At 39.8% G+C, this 20,066-nt stretch overlaps 1 protein-coding gene across 1 annotated transcript; it reads right to left on the reverse strand.

The window, feature by feature from the left end:
* Positions 1-8,561: 8,561 nt before the first annotated feature.
* GPR88 (G protein-coupled receptor 88) lies at positions 8,562-19,862 on the reverse strand. The gene has a single exon (XM_051800590.1). It carries the CDS (start codon positions 16,920-16,922, stop codon positions 15,828-15,830), a length of 1,095 nt encoding a protein of 364 aa, XP_051656550.1. The 5' UTR covers positions 16,923-19,862; the 3' UTR covers positions 8,562-15,827.
* Positions 19,863-20,066: the final 204 nt, after the last annotated feature.

The raw sequence follows: 20,066 nt of genomic DNA on the forward strand, positions 1-20,066 counted from the left end.
TGTTCATGTAAAAATCCTATGCTTCAACTACTTGTGCTACCAATCATTCCCAGTTAGATGTCCCATGCACAATGGCCTACATTACATAATGGCAAAAAAAAGTCTGCCTTTTAACATGTTCACTAAATACACAATTTTATGCATAATAGTATAATTTGTCAGTAGTGTGCAGAAGCTCAACATCATCTTTCTAAATTTCCTTTTCTCTTAAACGCTCTAACTTACCCAGAAAAAGTAAACCAGCCCACAGTAACAGGTTTCCTAACAGCTGCTCGACAGATTGATGCACATTAATAGAGCTCCTTCCTGATAAAATTACCAACAGCTGATCCCCAATGGCTTCTTTGTCATTGTGTGAATATGTACATAGTTTTTCTTATTCAGACATACGGACAACTGTAGGTCATGCTCTCACAGTAATTTCCTCTGTTCTCTTCCTTTTGGACAGTCAGAAATGCCTTCCAAGTATGCTGATGGCCTCATGCAGTGGAGAGTAAGGAGTCACAGTATAAATATTTAACAAGCACAAACATGCAAAGACTCTGTATCTTATGAAAAAATAGCTACAAAGAGAAATTCATCCTTGGGAAGTTCCCTCTCTGCCAAGCAGTTTTGCAGTACTGCAATGGCAAATGCCCCAAGTTATGTCGGTGAGGAAGCCCTCCTGTGCAAAGCACTGAAACACTTCACACACTACTGTTTGAGAAGTACCTGCAAGATCTACTCACAAGCGTATAGTTCTCCAGGTATATAAAACTGTTATCAGACTCAAAGGTGCTTAAAATATTTCCTGCTTCACTATCACATTTCTATACTTCCTTCTTGATTATCACTTGCCTTAGCATCCTCTGGTTCCTGGCAATTTTTCAGCACTTTTGTCCCTGAAAACAGCAATAACCTAGAATGACGAAGACAATCTGCTGCCAAAGGTACCTTGTTCTGTCATTTTATCTTTCCAAGTCTGTACAACACCAAATTGTACAATTCTACAATTCTCCTGTAGTAGAACAGTTGCAAGTGCTAGCATTTACAGGCACATCAAGCATGTAAAACTTCTGAACCTTTCTTACAGTAGTGTCTCTTTAAGTACCTGGGCTCTCCTCTTTCAATTTCTTTTCAGTTATCAGTAAATTAAGAATTACTTTGAAACTCTTCTTTCTGGATATTAATTTTTCATCCTATTTTCAGTTGTTCAGTTTCACGATCTTTCTCCTTAATTATGAAATCACCTGCACCTTTATACATTAAAAGCACACCCAGTTTTCCTTTGCATATTTATTTTCTCTTCCCCGTTCTGAGAGGGTAATTTCAAAATTCTGCCTTTATTTTCTTTAAAGACTCTTTTCTACACTGACAGTTCTCATGTTTTATATCACCATAGTTGTTCTTGTGTCTTTTTCGAGTCCTCTCAAGATCTCATGCTAAATGCTCTCATTTCTTTTCCAATATGCCTTTCTGAGAGCCATTTTCTAATATTCCGAATTACAGCCAGCATGCCAGACACCTCTCTTACTCCTTTGTAAACCTTTCCTCACTTGTACCTGGAAAGAGTTAGCAAGATCACTACTTTTTCAAAAGCCATTAACGGTTCAAGGCACTACTGAATGTAGCCTGCAATTGCTCTGATAGCTAAAATTAGCAGAACTGAAAGATATTTTATAGCACGATATTTACGGGCACGATATTTAACCTGTTTACATGCCTTATAGCTTCCAATTCTAGCTAAATTCTCAAACTCTTTGCTTCCAAATCCTTTCCAAATCTAGTCCTACATTACTTCTTAGTATTGCGTAATCATGCCATTGTTCTTTTCCCACCTAGTTCCTGCTCTGTCATTCCAGATAGTTCATTTGTACAAAATCAGTTAATTAAACTAAGATTTCCTACTATTCTTTTTTTTTTCAGTTATCTTGTTGGAAATGCCCCCACCTACTTAGAAAGCTGAAAAAAAATTCCGAGATATCAAAACTGAAACTTTCTACAGGAGAATAAAAAAGAAGGAAAGAAAATGCGTAAAACATGATATTTATGAAATGAAACAAAAAATAGGATTAAAATACTCAATACTCTTCACACTAAGTTCAATATAGGCTCTCAGCACATTGCACACTCTCAAAACTGAAAAGAATATTTAGATGTTACTTCGCAGGTGTATTTCTTATTATTAGTTCTCCAAAATACTGAAATATATACATAATGTCAGTGAGGGTATTAGCTCCAGTTAACTACATAACTGAACTCTCATATATGCTTAAATGTTTTGCTAAACGAGTCCTTACAATCATTAAATAAGAATGGTAAATGAAGGTGTCAAAATGCTAGAAACACTCCCCTTAGTTGGTGGAGTATTAAGCAATGAACTCAGAGACTTTGTGTAAAAAATCTTTAGCAAACCTTAACTATAGCAATCACATATTAATAGTTCTGAAAATGTTTTGTACATATGTACTAGAGCAGACAGCTGTTAAATGAAGGTTTGAAAGCTGTGGAAATACCCTTGTAAAAGAGAGGAAATGGAATTTCCCCCCACATCCATTAATTATTACTCCAAAATATAAAAGGTAAAATTAATACCCTAGTCATGGATGGAGTTGAACGTTTAGGAATATGGAAAAGTCTTCTCAAATTCCTGATATTTTGTGGAGATTTGCAGGGGCCTCTATATCCTGCTTATAGCTATTCTTTCTCAGTAAAAACCTAATATCTGTCAGCTCTTGCACCCTTCTTTAATTTTTGTTGGAATAACTCTTGTATTTCGCAAGTCTAGACTAGAACAGAAAGAAAAGGAAAAGGAATGTACCTGGTCAAATCAACTCCTACTTCATGCAAATGCTGCAGACAGCACACCAGGTGCATGGAGGGGAGGCTCTTTACTCTGCCTCGCTCCACTGGTTATGAATGTTCTTGCCTTCTTTCCCTAGTCCTCACCTGTGCTGCAGCAAGCTGCTTTTACACATTCCTGCTCATAACAGAAGGATTGCAGTTTAGAGCAGCATTACTGGTCAAAGCTTACTCTCAGAGAGAAAACAGAGAAAGAAGAAAGGCAAAAAAAAAGAGTGACAGGCAAGTCCTTCCCTCATGCAGTTGGCCTTGGAAGGAAGGCTACTGCTCCCAGGAAGGTGGCTTGTGGGTGAGGAGCAATTGCAGAAGCTGCAGCTAGTCCTTGGGCAGACAGGCTGGGGGCACTTGCACATAAGCTATTACAACAGCCAGCAACATTAAGAGTTTCGATAGGAGATGAAAAGAGAGATGTGTGGCTTTCCACAAGCTGTCCCTTTATCTGCAAATGCAGTCGCAGGCTTGGGTTTGCATCCCAAACTGAGGCAAGAAGAAAAATAGTCTTTGACCTCAGCTCTTACTCTGTTCTCCAGCCTGACCTCTTCAGCAGGCAGCCTGGAAGACACACCCTAGATGAATTAGGGCAACTAAGTCAGGGTGTCTCTGCAAATACTGAGCCAGTGTTGGGAATTTGTAATTTGAAATGGCATATTGTAGCAAATATTCACAGATGATTAAAATAAACAAACACCATTAATTTGGTGCTTTCCAAGACTGCTAAACAAATTAATTTGGCAGAAGCTGGTTTTTTAAGCAGAAGAGTGATTTTGAAGTGACTTTTGCAGTATAAATGTATTTATAATAACTATTTGAAAATCTCATCTGCTCTTCAAATTAGTACCATGCAAAATGCCATGCCAATGAAGAGCCTATTCAACATCCCATTTTCTAATGCACTCCTAGTATTGACCAGAAATTATCTTCATTGTAATAAATAATTGTTCTTAATTCAGACCATTTAAGACTTGTGCTTTCTTCAGTTCACCTATGACACTAAATCCAAAAAACAGTCATGTTGGATTTCTTGCTGAGTGTGCCTATTTTATGGCTGCTGCTGCAATCCAAAATTAGTACTTTATTTAGTATCAGCACTTTCTGGAAAACAAACACAAAGTTGATGGTTATTTTTAAGAATGTGCTGCATCACACATTTAGAAAATACAAATAATACCAGCAAACATGAATGAGATGTACCTTACAGAGTGTCACAGGAAACAGAAATCTGACAGAACAAAGATCTTCCTATCACCAATAACTAGAAGTTGGACCTGCTATTGTTTATTTAAAACATAGGGAGAACTCTGCTTCCTGTCACTATATGTGTATTTTGCTCCATATACAACATGACCCCTGACTTATAATAGACATTGGAGAACTCCTTGGCTTCCATTCAGTTTAGCCATTAAAGACTGAACCTGCAGAAGGTTCAGCCAACATCCACACTACTTTAAAAGGATTTGACACATCATCAGAAAAAACAAAACGTGAGTTTCCTTGAATTCTACACAGAAAGCACTTGAATGGCAAAAAAAAAAAAGAAAAACACAGAAACACTGTTAGGTCAGATAGTGGTCTGTGGACAGTTCTGCTCCTTGTCGCTGACACAGCACATAGCAAAACTCACAGCTGCACCAGTACTGCCTCAGCCCTACTGTAGCTTTTAGGGATTTTGAAGGCTGAAACCTGCCATCAGTTCGCCAAAGTGCAGAGCCAACTGGAAAACTGCATGGTAGAGTTCCCACAAAGGAAAAAAAATCTGTGAATCCTGTAGAAATGAAAAAAGAAGAAAATACAAAATAAAGGCTGGTGTTTAATAAAGCAGCAGTAATCCATCCATAATTAAGGACAAGGCTCATGATCTGCCATGTCTTAATATAAGCTGGAAGAATGGTAGTACCTATTGAGTAACCTACGGCATCCGTGTATTTGATGCCAACAGGAAGATCAACAAGTAGGTTTCCAAATGGAACTAGAGTTTTTCACATGCTGTTGAGAGAAGGAAAAGATTTTTTTAATTTGTTATAATTTCTTCCAAATTTTATTCCTAAGTCCTTTCAGTTAGCCATTTTGGTGATGGGGGCTTTTTATGTTTTCCATCTCTTGGCAAGCATCATTTTTCCCATTTAAACCTGAAGTATGTCCTCCCAGCACACTGATATGAAACACAGGAGTTAAAAAGGACTCCTGAATCATCAAATAAACAATAAAGCAGGAGCTGACAAATTCAGTGTATCTTGAAATGGAAGGAAGATGTCAAGAATAATTTCTGTTAAATTATTTTTTTTTATTTTTAAACAGAGTGCCACATAAAAAGGAACTGATTTTTCACTCTTTGCTAGTCTAAGGGATATTTGTTTTGCTACTACTGGTTGTTCTAACAGCCTTCTAATAGGTTCTTTGAATTTGCAATTCCACTAATATGCACCTACTTCTCTGCACACTTTTTACAAACTTCTGAACTTCCTCCACTATGCCTTCTGTCTACAGATGATTGCCTCTCTTCTATCTTCTCTTGAAGCATCTCTGACAAACTTCCTGTTTTTTTGACAGTATTAACTGTCCATTATCTCATTTTCACCTCCAAGTAGGTGTCTTGCTCTCCATTCCTTCCGAGCCCATTTTCTCCTCTTTGTTCCTACTCCTCTGCTCTATTTGTTTTCCTGCTTGTTCCTTAACACTGTCCTGGTAGGACTGCAGCTCTATGAATTGGCTTCACTGACCTTCCTATGTTATTTTGCACATGTGTAAGCATTAAAATTCTGTAATTATATCGAGTTTTTAATGTCATCTTGCTCATCCTTTTTTTGCAGGTTTCCCAGGAGTTCCTCAAGTGCCTCCCTAGCAACTACTAACGTTGTAGCTTTCCTAGCATTTCCAAATTAGCGACATGCTCATCCATGACTCTTACTGTCACGTTAATGACATACTGAACTCTGAAGGAACAGCATGGTATTCTTTGGTTACCTTCTGCCATGATAAAATACTAATAAATCAGTTATTTTTTGCATCTGTTTTGTGACAGATGCACATTTGTGTAACTTGTACAGCAATCCCTCACCTCTGAGCCAACAACTATTGAACTCCTCTAAAAGAAGTACTCTTTCTTCAGCAAAAGATCTTGGTTCAAACATTGTATGCTGCAATGCAGGCCCCTTCAATGCATAAGCAAAAGATACTAATGAAAAAGCCTAGAGGTTGGCTTTACTACAGATGCAAAGTTGTTTGGCTGACTGGGTTTTATTTAGTTTCAAATGCTGAGATCTTTAAAGTCACTATTAGAATAGACCTCCCCAACCTTCCAAAGCTTACGGATATTTTTGTTTATTTGTTTTGTGTTTTAATAACTTTGACATTCTTCTAAGGAATTCTTAAGCTTAAACTGCCTACTTTTATCTTAAATAGTAATTACCGGTTAGGATTGCCTTATAATTTTAATAAAAACTATATTAATATTATCTTGTCTAACTTTCATTTCTGATAAAAGCACAAATGGAGGAATTACATATATTACTTAACTAAAAACTAGTAAAAAATAATTGTGCTCTAAAAACTGAGATCAGGGAAACTGACATATCATAGTGAGAATATGTATATTTTATGTCTATAAATACATACAAATATAAAAAATACACATAAAATTTTTACATATTTTTATGCATATAAAGATAGCTTAATGAGTGTCTTACAGTAATTACCCCAGATATTTGCTTGAACAAAATTTCTGCTTCGGTAGTGCAGGTCCCTTCACCTCTATCTTTAAAAAATCTTTAAAGGAAAATTTAATGAGTGCTTTAGGGTGTATTTTTTTCCCCTCTAGCTTTCTTGACCAAATCAGATGAGTGTGTTGGTTTCCCGTAACTGCATGCAGTACATAGCTTATCTGCTTCCATACATAATACCATATTTGAACAGAAATATCTGAGTATATGTTTAAAAAACACAAATATGTTTAAGTTATGTTGCGGCAATAATGCACAAGTTATTTCTCACAGTTTTATCTGTGTAGGCAGTCTTAAAGGCATTTTACATCTGCAATTTCTTTCATGTCTGTATGCTTACATTTAAGCCTGTTAGTGTTATTTAAAAAAAGCTAATTAATTGTATCAGTGGAAAGCCTATTCTCTCCCTAATTCCACTTCAGGAATTCTGACCCTGTTGTTGCTGATATCTATTAAATTCTAGAGGCTTTTTAGACCAGATGACTTGCACAGCTTCATCCTGTTCACCAGCAGAACATGATCCCTTTGGACCATAGTGCCATCTAGCTTCTCTTTTCTCTTTTCCTGACCACAGTAATTCCATGTGCTGAACACAGTTCTGTGATGTAGCAAAAGGAGGGCCAGGGAAGCATTGTTAACAGAAAAAATGGTCAGGTTAGTCTTGACTTTGTCTAGACATACAGCTGAATAAGGGGAGCCTGACAATAAACTCCTCTTCGATCATCCAATCAAAAAATGTGAGACAAAAGTATGCATTTTCCTTCGGAATAGGTCTTATTGCTTCCCTTGAAAATGGGAAATGAAGATCCATCCTGATGGTCTAGGCAAGCTACCACTGCCTTTGCAAAAGCTCTAGCACTGTACCAATACTAACACGCACTTCCCAGGATATCAAGGATGGCTAAATCCTCTCACATTGCTGAAGGCATTTGTCTCTTAAAGAAAAATCTCTGCTTTCACATGAGAAATATGTGAAAAGACTTGGAAAATTTCCTGAGTTCCCAAGAAAGGAAAACAGCTAGAGAACGTGATGCAGGGTGTGTGTGTGTGTGTGTGTGTGTGTGTGTGTGTGTGTGTGTAATGGATTTCCTTTTATACAACTGGAATCTGAGACCCCCTTAAAGATGCCTGGGTTTCATTTTGCCTTTGCAACACACGCAGGCCCTCCCTATATGCAAGCACACAACAAATCCAGTCCCCTTAACAAAGGTGCAACCTCATAAAAAGGGCCGCAGTAGTAGAACAGTTAAAGTCTCTTCCATCTGGGTCTGACTCATGTCCTTGGCAGCTTCTGGTGACCAGGACTATATAAGATCTAATCTAGTTTTCTTAATATTTCTTTCTTTCTAATTCACTGATGTGCTTGTTACTGCTAGGAGGGATAGGTATTTCCTGCTGTGTCCTGTGGGCATGGATTGCTTCCTCAGCTGGCATCATTACACGCACTTCTGCTATTAATGCCTAGTACTAAAACAGCCAAGTCTTCAAACACTTACTTCAGAATGAATGTCAAAATAAAGATTTCCCATGAAATCCTACTAATCAAACGCACTTCTTAAATGATTAAGGTATAATAAGGCCTTAATCCCTGAATAATTAACAAACTAATTGAAATTCCACTGCCCTTATTCCTTTCTATATAAGCCACCTTAAGTCTGTGAAGAGATAAGGATAAGTGGGCTACTGAATGTGTAAAGGTGGCATAAATGTGCAGCTGTTAGAGGGATTCAGTAGTTGTGGCCTTTTGCAACTGTAGTAAGTAACTATTTGCTCCACGAGTTGCATTCATACAGATTCCTTGATATGGTTGCCCTAGAGCATTTTTACATTTGGGAAGAGTACTGTTTTATACATTTGTATTCTTAGGAGATGAGACAATATTTTTTTCTTCATAATTAAATGAAAATTGTCTCCTGAATCTAAAAGAAAATAGGCTAACTGTACTAATAAATCTGAAGAAGCTACCACATAATGACTTAAAATTTGTTCTCATGGTTCTGCCTTACATTCTACAGAAATCAGACTATTCTCTGAAGTGGGGTCACCTATTTTATTCTCTGGGAAGACACACTCTATCTACCACCCACAACCCGCAGCCTCACAAACATATGTCTCCCAGGAGTCCTGGCTCTGATTCCTAGATTAGCTTCTGGGCACCAGAGGTCACTAGTGTCCAACAGGGCAGTGACCTTGGGGGGAACAGCTGGAACACCCCAGGCACCCTGTGTTCTGCTGCACAAGGGTACAGGCTAATCAACACACTGACACACGCTGCCAAACAAGCTTTCACAGGATTTCTCTGATCTACGAGCAATAACTGCATTTTTTTAATATCTTAAATTACCAAACTCAGCTGAAGGGATGTTCATTAAGGGATAAGAAGTTCTGGCAAGTTTGGTTTATGTCAAATGAAGTAAACCCATAGTTTAAAAGGCTGCATATTTTGCAATTACATACACGTATATGTACATGTAAGTATATGTAAGTAACAAAATATTTTTCCCCTCAACAATCTCAAAATGTATTTGTGTTTGGGCTGGTACCAAGCATGGGCCACTACCATTTCAAGGATTTTTTTAGCATAGTATGACTACACTGCAGAAGGGACTATAATTATAATCTTGACATTACCATAACGACCGTGGTTGCTATCAGGTGACAGGTATAATATAGATAATCAGTAGACAGTACAATAGCAATATTTAATGATGCATGAGATAGAAGAAAATTAATTCATGCCTTTAATTCAACTCAGAGCCACCATTTGTTATATTTGCATGTGACTTTCCTAATCCTGTTTTTATTTACATGAGTTATATTAAACAACGAAGAGCCAAGCAAGATATCTGCTGCAGAGTTCAGAGATCTTACATTTACTCTTCATATACAATGAATAGTTTTTGTGTTCTTATTTATCTCTATTTTTTAACACAATATAGTTCTACTGCCTTGATTTAAATAGCATACAAAAAAAAGCTGATAGCCATAGCGAAAGCTATGAAAAGTGCCTCTGCCTTAAAATCAAACAGAAGCAGTAGTGAGGCTGTTTTCTGTTTTCACATGTTGCAGTCTACCAACTCTCTCACTTAATCTGCCTGAGAGAAATAATGCCACAAACTGAGAAAAACTAATGTAAGAGTAAACGAAGGTGGTGTGTTGAATGAAAGAGGGACGATTATGCTCACTGGAGGAGCTATCATGGCTGCACACTTCAAATACTGCAAAATTTTATCACTACCTTTATAAAAAATGATTAATTAAAGAGATATTTTTATGGAAAACGACATTCCTACAATGAATCTAGTCCAATATTTGTAGATGGCAATGGACAAAATGCAACAGAACAAAGGAGTAATACTTAAATATAGATAGGAAGAAGTACTACTCACATATCTTCACAATATTTCTGGTTATTAACTGTTCAAACCTTGCTGCTCCTGTCTCCACAGCTACAACACTGCTACAGCCATTTCACTGAACCTTAGAATAAAAGATGCAAAGTTTATAGAGAATCATAGAAATGGTGTTTAAAGAAATGACATCAAGGTCCGTGACAGAGGTTTTAGGATGAGAAAAAAAGTGGCTATCCCAGCACTGTGGTACACTGAGGAAAGCCAGAGGGTCAGAAGAAAACATAGAAGATATTTCCCTGTGACACCTCAGTAGAATGAACAGGAAGCAAAGTTTGCATAGCATTTTACAAAACTTACTTTACAAAACCGTTCGATTCATGAACTTTGTCTCTCAAGCTCTCTCTTGCAGTTTTCTGTTGCTAATGCTCACTTTGTTGCTTTCAGACTGACATTACACCTCCACCATATCATCAGCTTCCAAACATATCAGCACGGGTGCAGCTTTTGCCTGGAGCACAGCTGTGTTTCTAATTTTGTCCTGAGACTGTCACAGAATAGGTGAAGACTCCAGACAGCCTAAACACAAGGCATCTTTGGACTTGAGTGAAGCTTTTCAATAACAGCAGTTCCATCCTTTTTCCTTGTGCATTGGTTCTTGAACCACAAGAGCTGATTTTGTCCACTGAGAGTGACACTTACCCTTCATGTTTCTTTAGTAACTAACACTAAATATGGTTTTTATCTGGTGTCAATTCTAGAGCAGCGAGAAAACTTCTGAAGCAGAGGAAGATCTCATAAAAGTGTAGAAAAACCCCCACATTTAAAGAATGCTGAAAAATTTTGGCAGAGGCACATTTTTATTATTCATTATTTCAACCCATTGTCCCACAAAAGCATAGCTCAGCATGGTAAAGCCTATGGTGCTACACAGCTCCCTTGTTTGGTTTGAGCTCCTCTTCCAACAGGCAGTTTGCTTTCCTTTTGAACAACTCTCAAAAGCTTGGCTCTAAACTAATGACAAGCTTGATGTCTGGAGTTGCAGGTTAGATATCCTATAGTTTTCCCTAAACACCAAACTTCCCTGGAGTGGTTATGATGTCTCTCCAGAAATCCAAAGTTTCAGGCAAGAAAGCAGCCACAAGCAGTTTTTCTTTGGGATTGTTTTGAGTTCTGTAGTTTCATGAATACCCATCCAGAACAGGTGTAGGGCAGGCCTTGCCATGTTGAACCCATTGGCAATAAACAGACAAGGTAGCCCACACTTTCAAAGCAGAGCTATTTTCCTTTAAAGTCATGTTTTCCAAGCCAGAAAAGATCATTAGATCACCATCATAACTGATTGCTTTGAATACCTGCATGAGGGTGTATATTCTGTAATGATGCCCATTTTGTTAAGTTACTCATATTGAACTCTTCAGCTACAAAGGTTTTTTTCTCCAGTCTTCAAACTATTTTTGACTTTTTTTCCCCTCATATTATCTGGTTTTTTATATAGCCTTAATCAAATGCAAGTATCTGTAAATATGGATACAGCATTTGTCAACTATTCTACATAGGAAAAGCCCACCTTCAAAACCTACTCGCTCTCAAGTAGACATTTAAGTTTGTGGGATCTGCCCCTCAGTTCTTTAGTCTTAGTTTACAATTGTCTCCCAAAACTTCCACTGTTCAAGCAGTTGTGCCCTGATCAGCAAGATCAAGTACTTTTCCCTTAGTGAAGGAAATTACAGAAAATACTGAAGAAAAGCAAAAAGAAGGAAAGAAAATAGACTATTACTCTGGTAAAATGATGACAGTGCATGGGAAGGATTGACATAAAAGAGGAAAAAAAAGTAGCTTTCTTAGAAGTTAAACAGTCACGAGAAAAGCTATTTTCGCTGCCACTTCAGAAAGGGACTTCTGAATTTAAAGAATACTGCAATAATCTAGTTATGTGATTTAAGATGAAATAGAAAGCTAAAGTATATGTTGTCACTTTTTTCTTTAATGAAACGCTACACTTAAATGTCTTCATTTGAAAATAATCTGTATGTGGGTTTTTTTTAAAAATAGCATCAACTTAGTAGAAAAAAGAGGTTCACAATGTGCTTATGGCTGACTGAATCTGGAGGTTAGCTAAGATGTTATCTCTGCTTGTCAGTCCAGTAATGCTGTTGAATGCAGTCTCCACAAGAATGATGATGCAATTCATACCTTTAGTCCTTTTTTATTTCAGAGTTTAAAGAAAATTTGCTGGTGTACTGTATGCTTTGTTAAAAGAAGAAATTGAGAGTACAATTTCATGTTTTTATTTATTATGAAAAGCATAGAATTCTATTTCCTCACATATATAAAGAATCAAATAACTTGAGATGGTCAAATTCATCATAATCCCAGGCCTCTTCTGGCTTTCAGATGTTTTTCTGTGTCCTCAAGATCACACCATTAATGCCCCCGTCCTGCTATCTTATCTCCTCTTGTCATATCTTCCCAGCTCCACTTTGCTGCCTGTACTTTTTACACACCTTTGTTTAGGGTAGTGATTGCCCAGTTTTGCTGGAGGCTCATATTGTTGTGGCTACCTAATTCCAGAAAACAACTCTATGGCTTTTTATAACTACCTTAAATTAAGGGTAAATTCAAAAGATTTAATCCAAACTATAACTTCATGAACACCCTCTACAAGCAATTTTCACAATAACCATATTTTTGCCTTAGGGTGTTATTTTGAGGCATCACAATTTTACCTTCAAATTTCTAAAACCCCTGAGAAAACAGCAAAGGAACAGGCACCCATTGCACATGACTAACGTGGCTGATCTCCACTACAGTATAATAAATTCAATGCTTTAATGACATCACACCTCCCATCTAATATAAGTGAAGCAAGCTAATATATGTGAATGCCAGCCATTCCAGGAAGGGCAGCGTTAGGCCATGCTCAGACAACTTGGCTTGGCACAACACCAGAGCAAAGGAGCAACTTGGTTCAAGCAAACCTCATTGAAATTGCTGGCAGGATGTTCCATCATCTTCATTTACAACTCCTGAAAGTTGTTTGGTCAAGACATTTTAAATGACATATCCCTTTTGCCTGTAATGAGTTGTTTGAGCATGACAGAAATTCGCATTGAAGAGAAGTCAGCATTAAACTAGCAGCGGACACACGTAGCTCTAAAGTAAAGCACAGATGACAAAAACTGACAGATCCATTTTCTTAACCAAGAAGCAGCACCACAGAGCCAGGAGAAGTTGAGCTAAGCCAAGTTTCCATTGCAGTTTACCATGGAGTATTTACAATGTGGGAATACAAAGATTATGGCTGTAGAGCAAGGCATACAGAACTTTTCTGAGCAGTAAGTTCTCAGAGAAACTAATCTTGAGACAAATACTCTGTCTTAATTACTTTAAATTAAAATTCTGTGTAATGCTATTTAGGTCACCTGAGTATCTTAAAACAGTTAAAGATTTACAGTCAGATGTAATTACATCAAACTTTCCAAGGGATTTCCAGTTGTTCTCTGGAATTGATGCATAGCATAAGGATAGCTGTCTGGAGTTTTGTACATCATAGTATTTTTATACATGTTTGCATTTAAAATGTAGTCTATATAAAATACAGGCATTTCAGATTTAATTTGCATGCTATTTTACAAGGGAAGAAGCCCAGAAGTTCCAGTTATCTGATGGTTTGGACATTGAATTCTGAAACAGGTTATTGCTTTAATTCTAGACTAATGTGTTCCATAGCCAAAAACAGGGGAGAAGAGTTGCCTAAGTTTTTATTTTAAAGTTTGATTTTTTTTGCCTATGGGCCCAGTACTGTGCTTTACCAAGTGTCTTCAGTCCCTTTAGCCATGGTGGGAAGTGGTAATGCGGATCCTTCTCTGTGGGTTCCAGCCTAAGGATGATTTTATAGTTGAACAGGGTCTTACCCTTGGGTGAGCCTTGGTTTAGCTTTATTTGGGAAGTGAACCAGAATATTTTCCAGTATTGGTATAGCTGTGGTTGAAACAGTTTTCCTTCTCCATTTGCTGCACAAAGTTAGCCAAAGCACAGCCGCTCTGATTGGGATGAGAGATTACAACAAGGTTAGAGTGGCTCTTTCACTCTCCAAGATATGTGCACAGTGTTGATAAAACAAATCTTGCATATCTTGTATGTCCATGTTTCCTTGCTAGCCCTACCCATCCTTCTGATGCCATCACTCAGAGGAACACTGTCTCCAAGACGGAGGAAGAAGCTCTCTGTAAGCCTCAGACTCAAGGAAACTTCTCTTACTTTCCCACAGGTCCTTGCAAGTGGCTGAAGCTGTTTTCAGGGTATTGATAAATTTTCAAGATGTCAAGATAGTATTTTAAATTTTCCTTTTCAAGCCTTTGTTCCTTGTCTTTGTCAAATCCCGACCTTGATAAGAATCTTTTCTGTGATGACGGGGATTTTTTATTTAGAAAAATTAAATATTGGTATGGGAATTGTAGATGCATTGTTGTATCACAGACACCTAGAAGCTCTTAGATTTGAGAAAAATCGAAATTCTTCCCTTACTCTTAAAGCAATTTCTGTGGAAACTCAAACATCATCAGATAAGGCAAGCGTGTTGAGCATTATAAAATATAGCCAGAGGGCCTTTTGTGTTATACCTGTCATGTATGTCTTTCTCTTGTTATTGTCCCATCATTCAAATATCCTCAAGAGAGCTGCTAAGTTTGTGTTAATACACAAATAATAAACAAGTTTGTCACAACAAACTTGCTGTGACAAAATTTCATATGTTCCCATGTGTCCATTCTTCTTCTCAAGTTAGCACAATTTAGGTGATACTGCTTGTGAATGCCCATGAATTCAGAAAACAATTACCTTCTTTCCAGTCTTTCATGCCAAAAAAGCAAACAGAGCACTGAGTATCATCAACATGAAAACAATAGCAACTGCATTGGAAAAGAGGAAGAAGGTGGTCAAGCAATAGAGAAGGAAATATAAGGATTTTAAGATCATTCCTTGGAGGAATGGGGCCGCAGCACTCACCACTGCAGTTTCAGTGTGAGGAGCTGTCTCCTTTCCAAATGCCACAGAGAATCTGTCATTTTGTATTTAGCAGAGGCTGTGAAATTGCACTTCAGTAAAAACGCATTTAAGAGAAACACAACTGGTAACTGAAGAGGTGACAAGGTTAGATGGACAACACCGGCCTCCATATTGTGTTGTATTTTATCAAGTGCATTAACATAGGCAGAGGCCTTTGCCAAAATAGGTCTTAAAGAGGTTTCAAAACAAAATATCCAAACTGGATCCACAAATGTATATGTGTTTTCCTTTTTAACAGTTTCCACAGACAGCATCATCTAGAAGTTTGCCAGGGAAAGCTGGAGCATAGAGATTAGGTAACCTCGGGGAAAGGAAGCAGCTCCTGGTGTCTGTGTGTGCAATGAGACACCTGTCAGCTCTTCACAAACGAACCTGGTGTTCAGGGAGCTCACTTCAAAGAGCTACTTGAAATGCTGAAAGAATCACATCGATTTTACAAAAACAAACTTGCAGTACATCTCAGAAAGAGCTGTCTAGATGCCTGTCTCATACTGAAATCTTTAGAGCATAACAACAGTTACGTGCGTTGCCATATTTACCGGTTTTCCCAGATTCCCAAATCCACCGCCTCGGCTGGAGTCCTGCCCGGCTGCCGGGGGCGGAGCGGGAGCGGGGCTGAGGGGGCGGACGGGACATCCCGCTCTGGTGTCCGTCCCGGTGCCTCGGGAAAGCAGCCGGAGCCTGCGGCTGCCTGTCCGTGCGGCGGGAAAGGGAGCTGGGGAGAAGTGCGCGGGCTCAGAGAGGAGCGACAGGAGAATGCGTAAAGGAAGGAGCGCTGCCGCGGAGGGGGCCGGGGCGGCTCGGCTGCCCGGCGGGCGGGAGCGGCCTCAGCGGTTCCCGCGCGGGTCCCTCAGCGCGGCGCGGCCGCGGCGCTGGCGCCGCTCCCCGTGCCCGTGCCCGTGGCCGTGGCCGTGCCCCGGCGGCGCGGCAGCTGCGGGCAGGGCGGGGCGGCGGCGGCGGCGCCCGCGGCGGCGCTGGGGCGCGGGGCGGCCCCCGGGCCCTCGGCGCGGGGCAGCACGGAGCGGGCGGCCCGGCGGAACTCCTCGCTGCGCCACGTGTAGAGCAGCGGGTTGAGCGCCGAGAGCGAGCAGAGCAGCAGCCAGCTGGCGGCCTGCAGCGCCGGCGGCGCCGGGCGCAGGAAGAAGCCCAGGAGGCTGACCCACACCAGGGGCTGGGTGCCCAGCAGGAACACGCAGCAGAGCAGCAGGACGGAGACGCTGCTGAGGCGGCGCTGGGCGCGGCGGGGCGGCGGCGGGGCGGCGGGGAAGGGCAGCTGGTGGAGCAGGTGGAAGTTGAGGACGCTGACCCGCTTGGCGCTGCCCCGCACCCGCCGCACGATGCCGAGGTAGCAGTGCAGCAGCAGCGCCGTCTGGCCCAGCACGGCCAGGGCGAGGAGCAGGGCGGTGTAGCGAGAGCTGCCGTCCGACTGGGCCGAGCCCAGGGTCCAGAGCCCGGGCAGCAGCGGGACCGGGAGCAGGGCGAGGGCCCAGGAGAGCCCGATCATGCAGCCCGTGTGCTTCCGCTGGTAGAGGGCCTGGTACACGCTGGGCAGCTTGGTGATGAGCACGTACCTGTTGAAAGCCACCAGCAGGTGCGAAGCCAGCGAGACGGTGAGGCCGAGGCCCAGGAGCCCCCCTCGGAGCAGCCGATACTCCGCCGAGCGAAGGGAGGAGGAATTGGGAGGCAGCAGCCCCAGCACAGCCTCCTGGGGCATCCACAGGGCGCACACGCTTAGGTCTGCCGCGCAGCCGTTCACGATGAAGGCATTGCTGGTTGTCTGCAGCTTCTTGAAGGAGAAGACTAAATAGATGACCATCACATTGGATAAAGTCCCTGAGATAGCTAAGACTGCGTAGAGCAGCGAGAGAAAGATGCGGGTCCCGGAGGAGTCCTCCCAGAGCAGCAGCAGAGGCGAGCTAGCACTCCAGGAAGAGGCGTTGGGCATCTCGCTGAATGCAGCTCAGTTTTGACTTTGCCCTGTAAATCCCATCCTTGTCTGGGTCAGAAGTTCAGCTGCAGGAGTCCTCACCAAGCACACGGGAGGATGTGCAGCTGAGAGACTCTAAGGCAGGTTTCAGTCATACAAGCTGCAAGGTGCAGAAAACACAGTTTGCAGTGACGATCCAGAGAACAGCAGTGTCCAAGGCAGGTAGGCAGCAAGAGATTCCACAGATTGTAGCTAGTGAAGGTAGGTCCATAGGGAGGCAAATGGCTGTTGGCAGACCAGTGCACGACTGAGGTTTCTGTAGCTGTGAAAACACCAAAAGCAGCAGCACCTTGCAATCGGCAGCAGGAACGGCAGCAACTGATACAAAGCTTTGCAGTTTCTCCTGTGCCACAGTACGCACACTGTATATCATTCCAGGAAGATTCAGCCCTTCCACTCTTCATGAATTATTCAGCAGATTTTCAACTTGTTAAATCAAGAAGAAAAAAAAAAACCAAACCCTATCATGCTCCAGAAATACTCCAACTACACAGTCTGACTCTTTTTTTCCCTACCTTAACAGTTTTCTGGTTCTAACCCATTTACACAACTTTCATTTGAAGCAAGGCTTTAAACTAGTATCAGTCACTTCTGTCTGAAATACAATCTATTTACTGTAGAAACTCCTCTGCTAAATACTCACTTAAAACTGATTTTTTTTTATGATCTTATTTTTTGTTAAAAGAAAGCTCACTATGCTTCTGCAAGCTTAGTTAATTTTAGAACTGCTCTATAATAGCAATATACTTTCCAAATTAAATATTTCAAACACAATAGATACATTGATCCTTGGTAAAACAGTACTTCTTATTTGGTTCTCAATCTAAACATTTTACGTTTCTTCATAAACCTCGGCCTGTCTCAGCCTGCAGGAAATCCTGCATTGCCAGCCTGCTGGAGGTGAACACTGGTGCTGGTAAGTACACAGATAACACAGAACCAACATAGCATCTGAAATGGTCTCACACCAAAATTAGTTCCTTCACAGACAAGTGACAGGTTTTCAGGTGGACTAAAAACTTGTTGAAGAGTAGGAACTAACAGTCCCATTCCAAACGGATAATAATTAGTAGTGGGATTCTCCCAGGAACTCTACCCTTGGAAAAGATTAAGAAACTCAGTAAAAGAACTTCTGTTTCCTTTCAAAAGCTTTCCAAAAAAAGAATGCTGATTAATTTTGTGATGAGTTAAGGAGAAAAGTTGCTTTTGCAGGTAGGTTATATGTAGGCAACAGAAGCAAACAATCTCAGCTCATAAGGTATGATCTGTACATTGGCCAAAGATACCTTTGCAAGGCATTTTTAGACATTCGTAACTCCCGATGCTACCAAATGACAATACCAACATCATATATTAGGAGGTAGTTACAGTTACAATATGCATTTTTTTAAGTTAACAAAGTTAATTTGTGTGGGTTAATGGGTTATTTTGTTGCAATACAGCACATTTCTTATTCGACAGGAAGGCTCATGTTTGCAATTGACAGAACTATTGATCCAAAGGTGGCTTTGTTACTAACATGAATATCTATGCTCTCTTTTAATTAGATTGCTCATGTGCTTAAGGTTAAAGACATACTTGAGTGATTTACTTGATCAGGCCCTTAATTACCATATTTTTTGCCTGCTGCACTTTACAGTGTAGATCTAATCAAGTGTCAAACCTTTTGAGGCCTTTTATTGTTTAGCTGTCAGTAAAGAACAGTTATTATAGAAACTAAAATCCTCCTCTTTCTGCAGTACTGTAATTGAAAAATATTCTCTGAATTTGTAACAAGAAATAGCTCCCTAACCAAAAAGCTTCATAAAGCATACTTTAAAAAGAGATGATTAACAGTTTCAAAAGATACTAGCCACAGTAGCATAGGCCCATTAGAGACCTTTAGATTTATTTAACACATCCATTCCTGTCTTTTAAGATCTTATGTGCTACAGCTTGTTCTCCCAGAACAAGATCTATTTATATATGAAGGAACAGAAATGGTAAAGTTCAAGGATAGGTGAACAGAGAATATGAAATAAGTTTCAGAGTATTTATTAAAAGCTACATGGTTCTAAAAGAACCTTTCACTGTCCCCAAATTTTTTGTTGTTGTTAAGAAGCTGATTGTTACAGAGTACTGACTTACTTATAATTCATTTTTAAGCACAAAAAAGGTTGTACATTAGCTGACATTTATGTATTTCATATAATAAAGGAACAGAATTCTAGAAAAAGGCCAAGCGAGAGTTTGATTCCTATGTACTAGAAACTTTTTAATTAGCTGGTTTCCCTTTATATTTACATATCCAAATCATCTATTATTCATCTGAATGCAGTGGCAGAAGTTTTTATTGTGTTCTTAGATTAGACTGTCACTAGAATTTGGGCAACTTCTAAAGCATCTACTCTATTCCTGGCTTTGCTATTCCTTTAGAGGGGCTGTGGAACTGTTACATATTGTCCACACCACCTATCGCAGTAGCGACTTACTGGACAGGAATATTAAGTATTGTAAATAAATTATCATGCAATGCAACAAATCTGCTGAAAATCAGCAGTGGAGTCAAACAATGTTAAAACCATTTGTGACTAATCTTTAATTGAATGAAGGAAGGACAAAAAGCTAAATGAAAGCATGTTGAGATTCTTACGGACAAAGACTCTACTGTTGGTGGGACTGAGAAACCTGTTGCACAAGCAAAAAAGACAAGGCATGTTACACCTTTAAAAAGGGCCCTTGCCCAGGAAGGTTTCCTCTATTCAGACACAGCTTTTAAATTATGGTATTCTGAAACATAGCCCCTACATCATATCAACATGTTGATTACATACCTGACATTATGCAAATACACAAGAAGCAAATACAAGAAGGTTAGTTAGATCAGTTAAAAAAGGTATCTATCATGCTGATTTTTTTTTGCAATATCATCCTACTTAGAAATACATTACATGCTTTAGAAGAAAAAAGATGATTTTGAAGAGCTACTTTCAGTTAGAAATCAAATCACATTAGTTTGCATCAACAGTTCTAAGAGAAAACAAGAAACAAGGAAGCTGGCTTATACGGGTATTTTATTATCAATTAGCTGTATATGTATATATATCTACATTTCAAAATTAA

This window comes from Manacus candei, unplaced genomic scaffold (genome assembly GCF_025592945.1).
Source record: "Manacus candei isolate 608988 ecotype Guabito, Panama unplaced genomic scaffold, ASM2559294v1 h1tg000005l, whole genome shotgun sequence".
Taxonomy (NCBI): Eukaryota; Metazoa; Chordata; class Aves; order Passeriformes; family Pipridae; genus Manacus; species Manacus candei.

Bases quoted from the DNA above. Each gene is read 5' to 3' on its own strand.
- GPR88 (XM_051800590.1), bottom strand. From the start codon at position 16,922: ATGCCCAACGCCTCTTCCTGGAGTGCTAGCTCGCCTCTGCTGCTGCTC.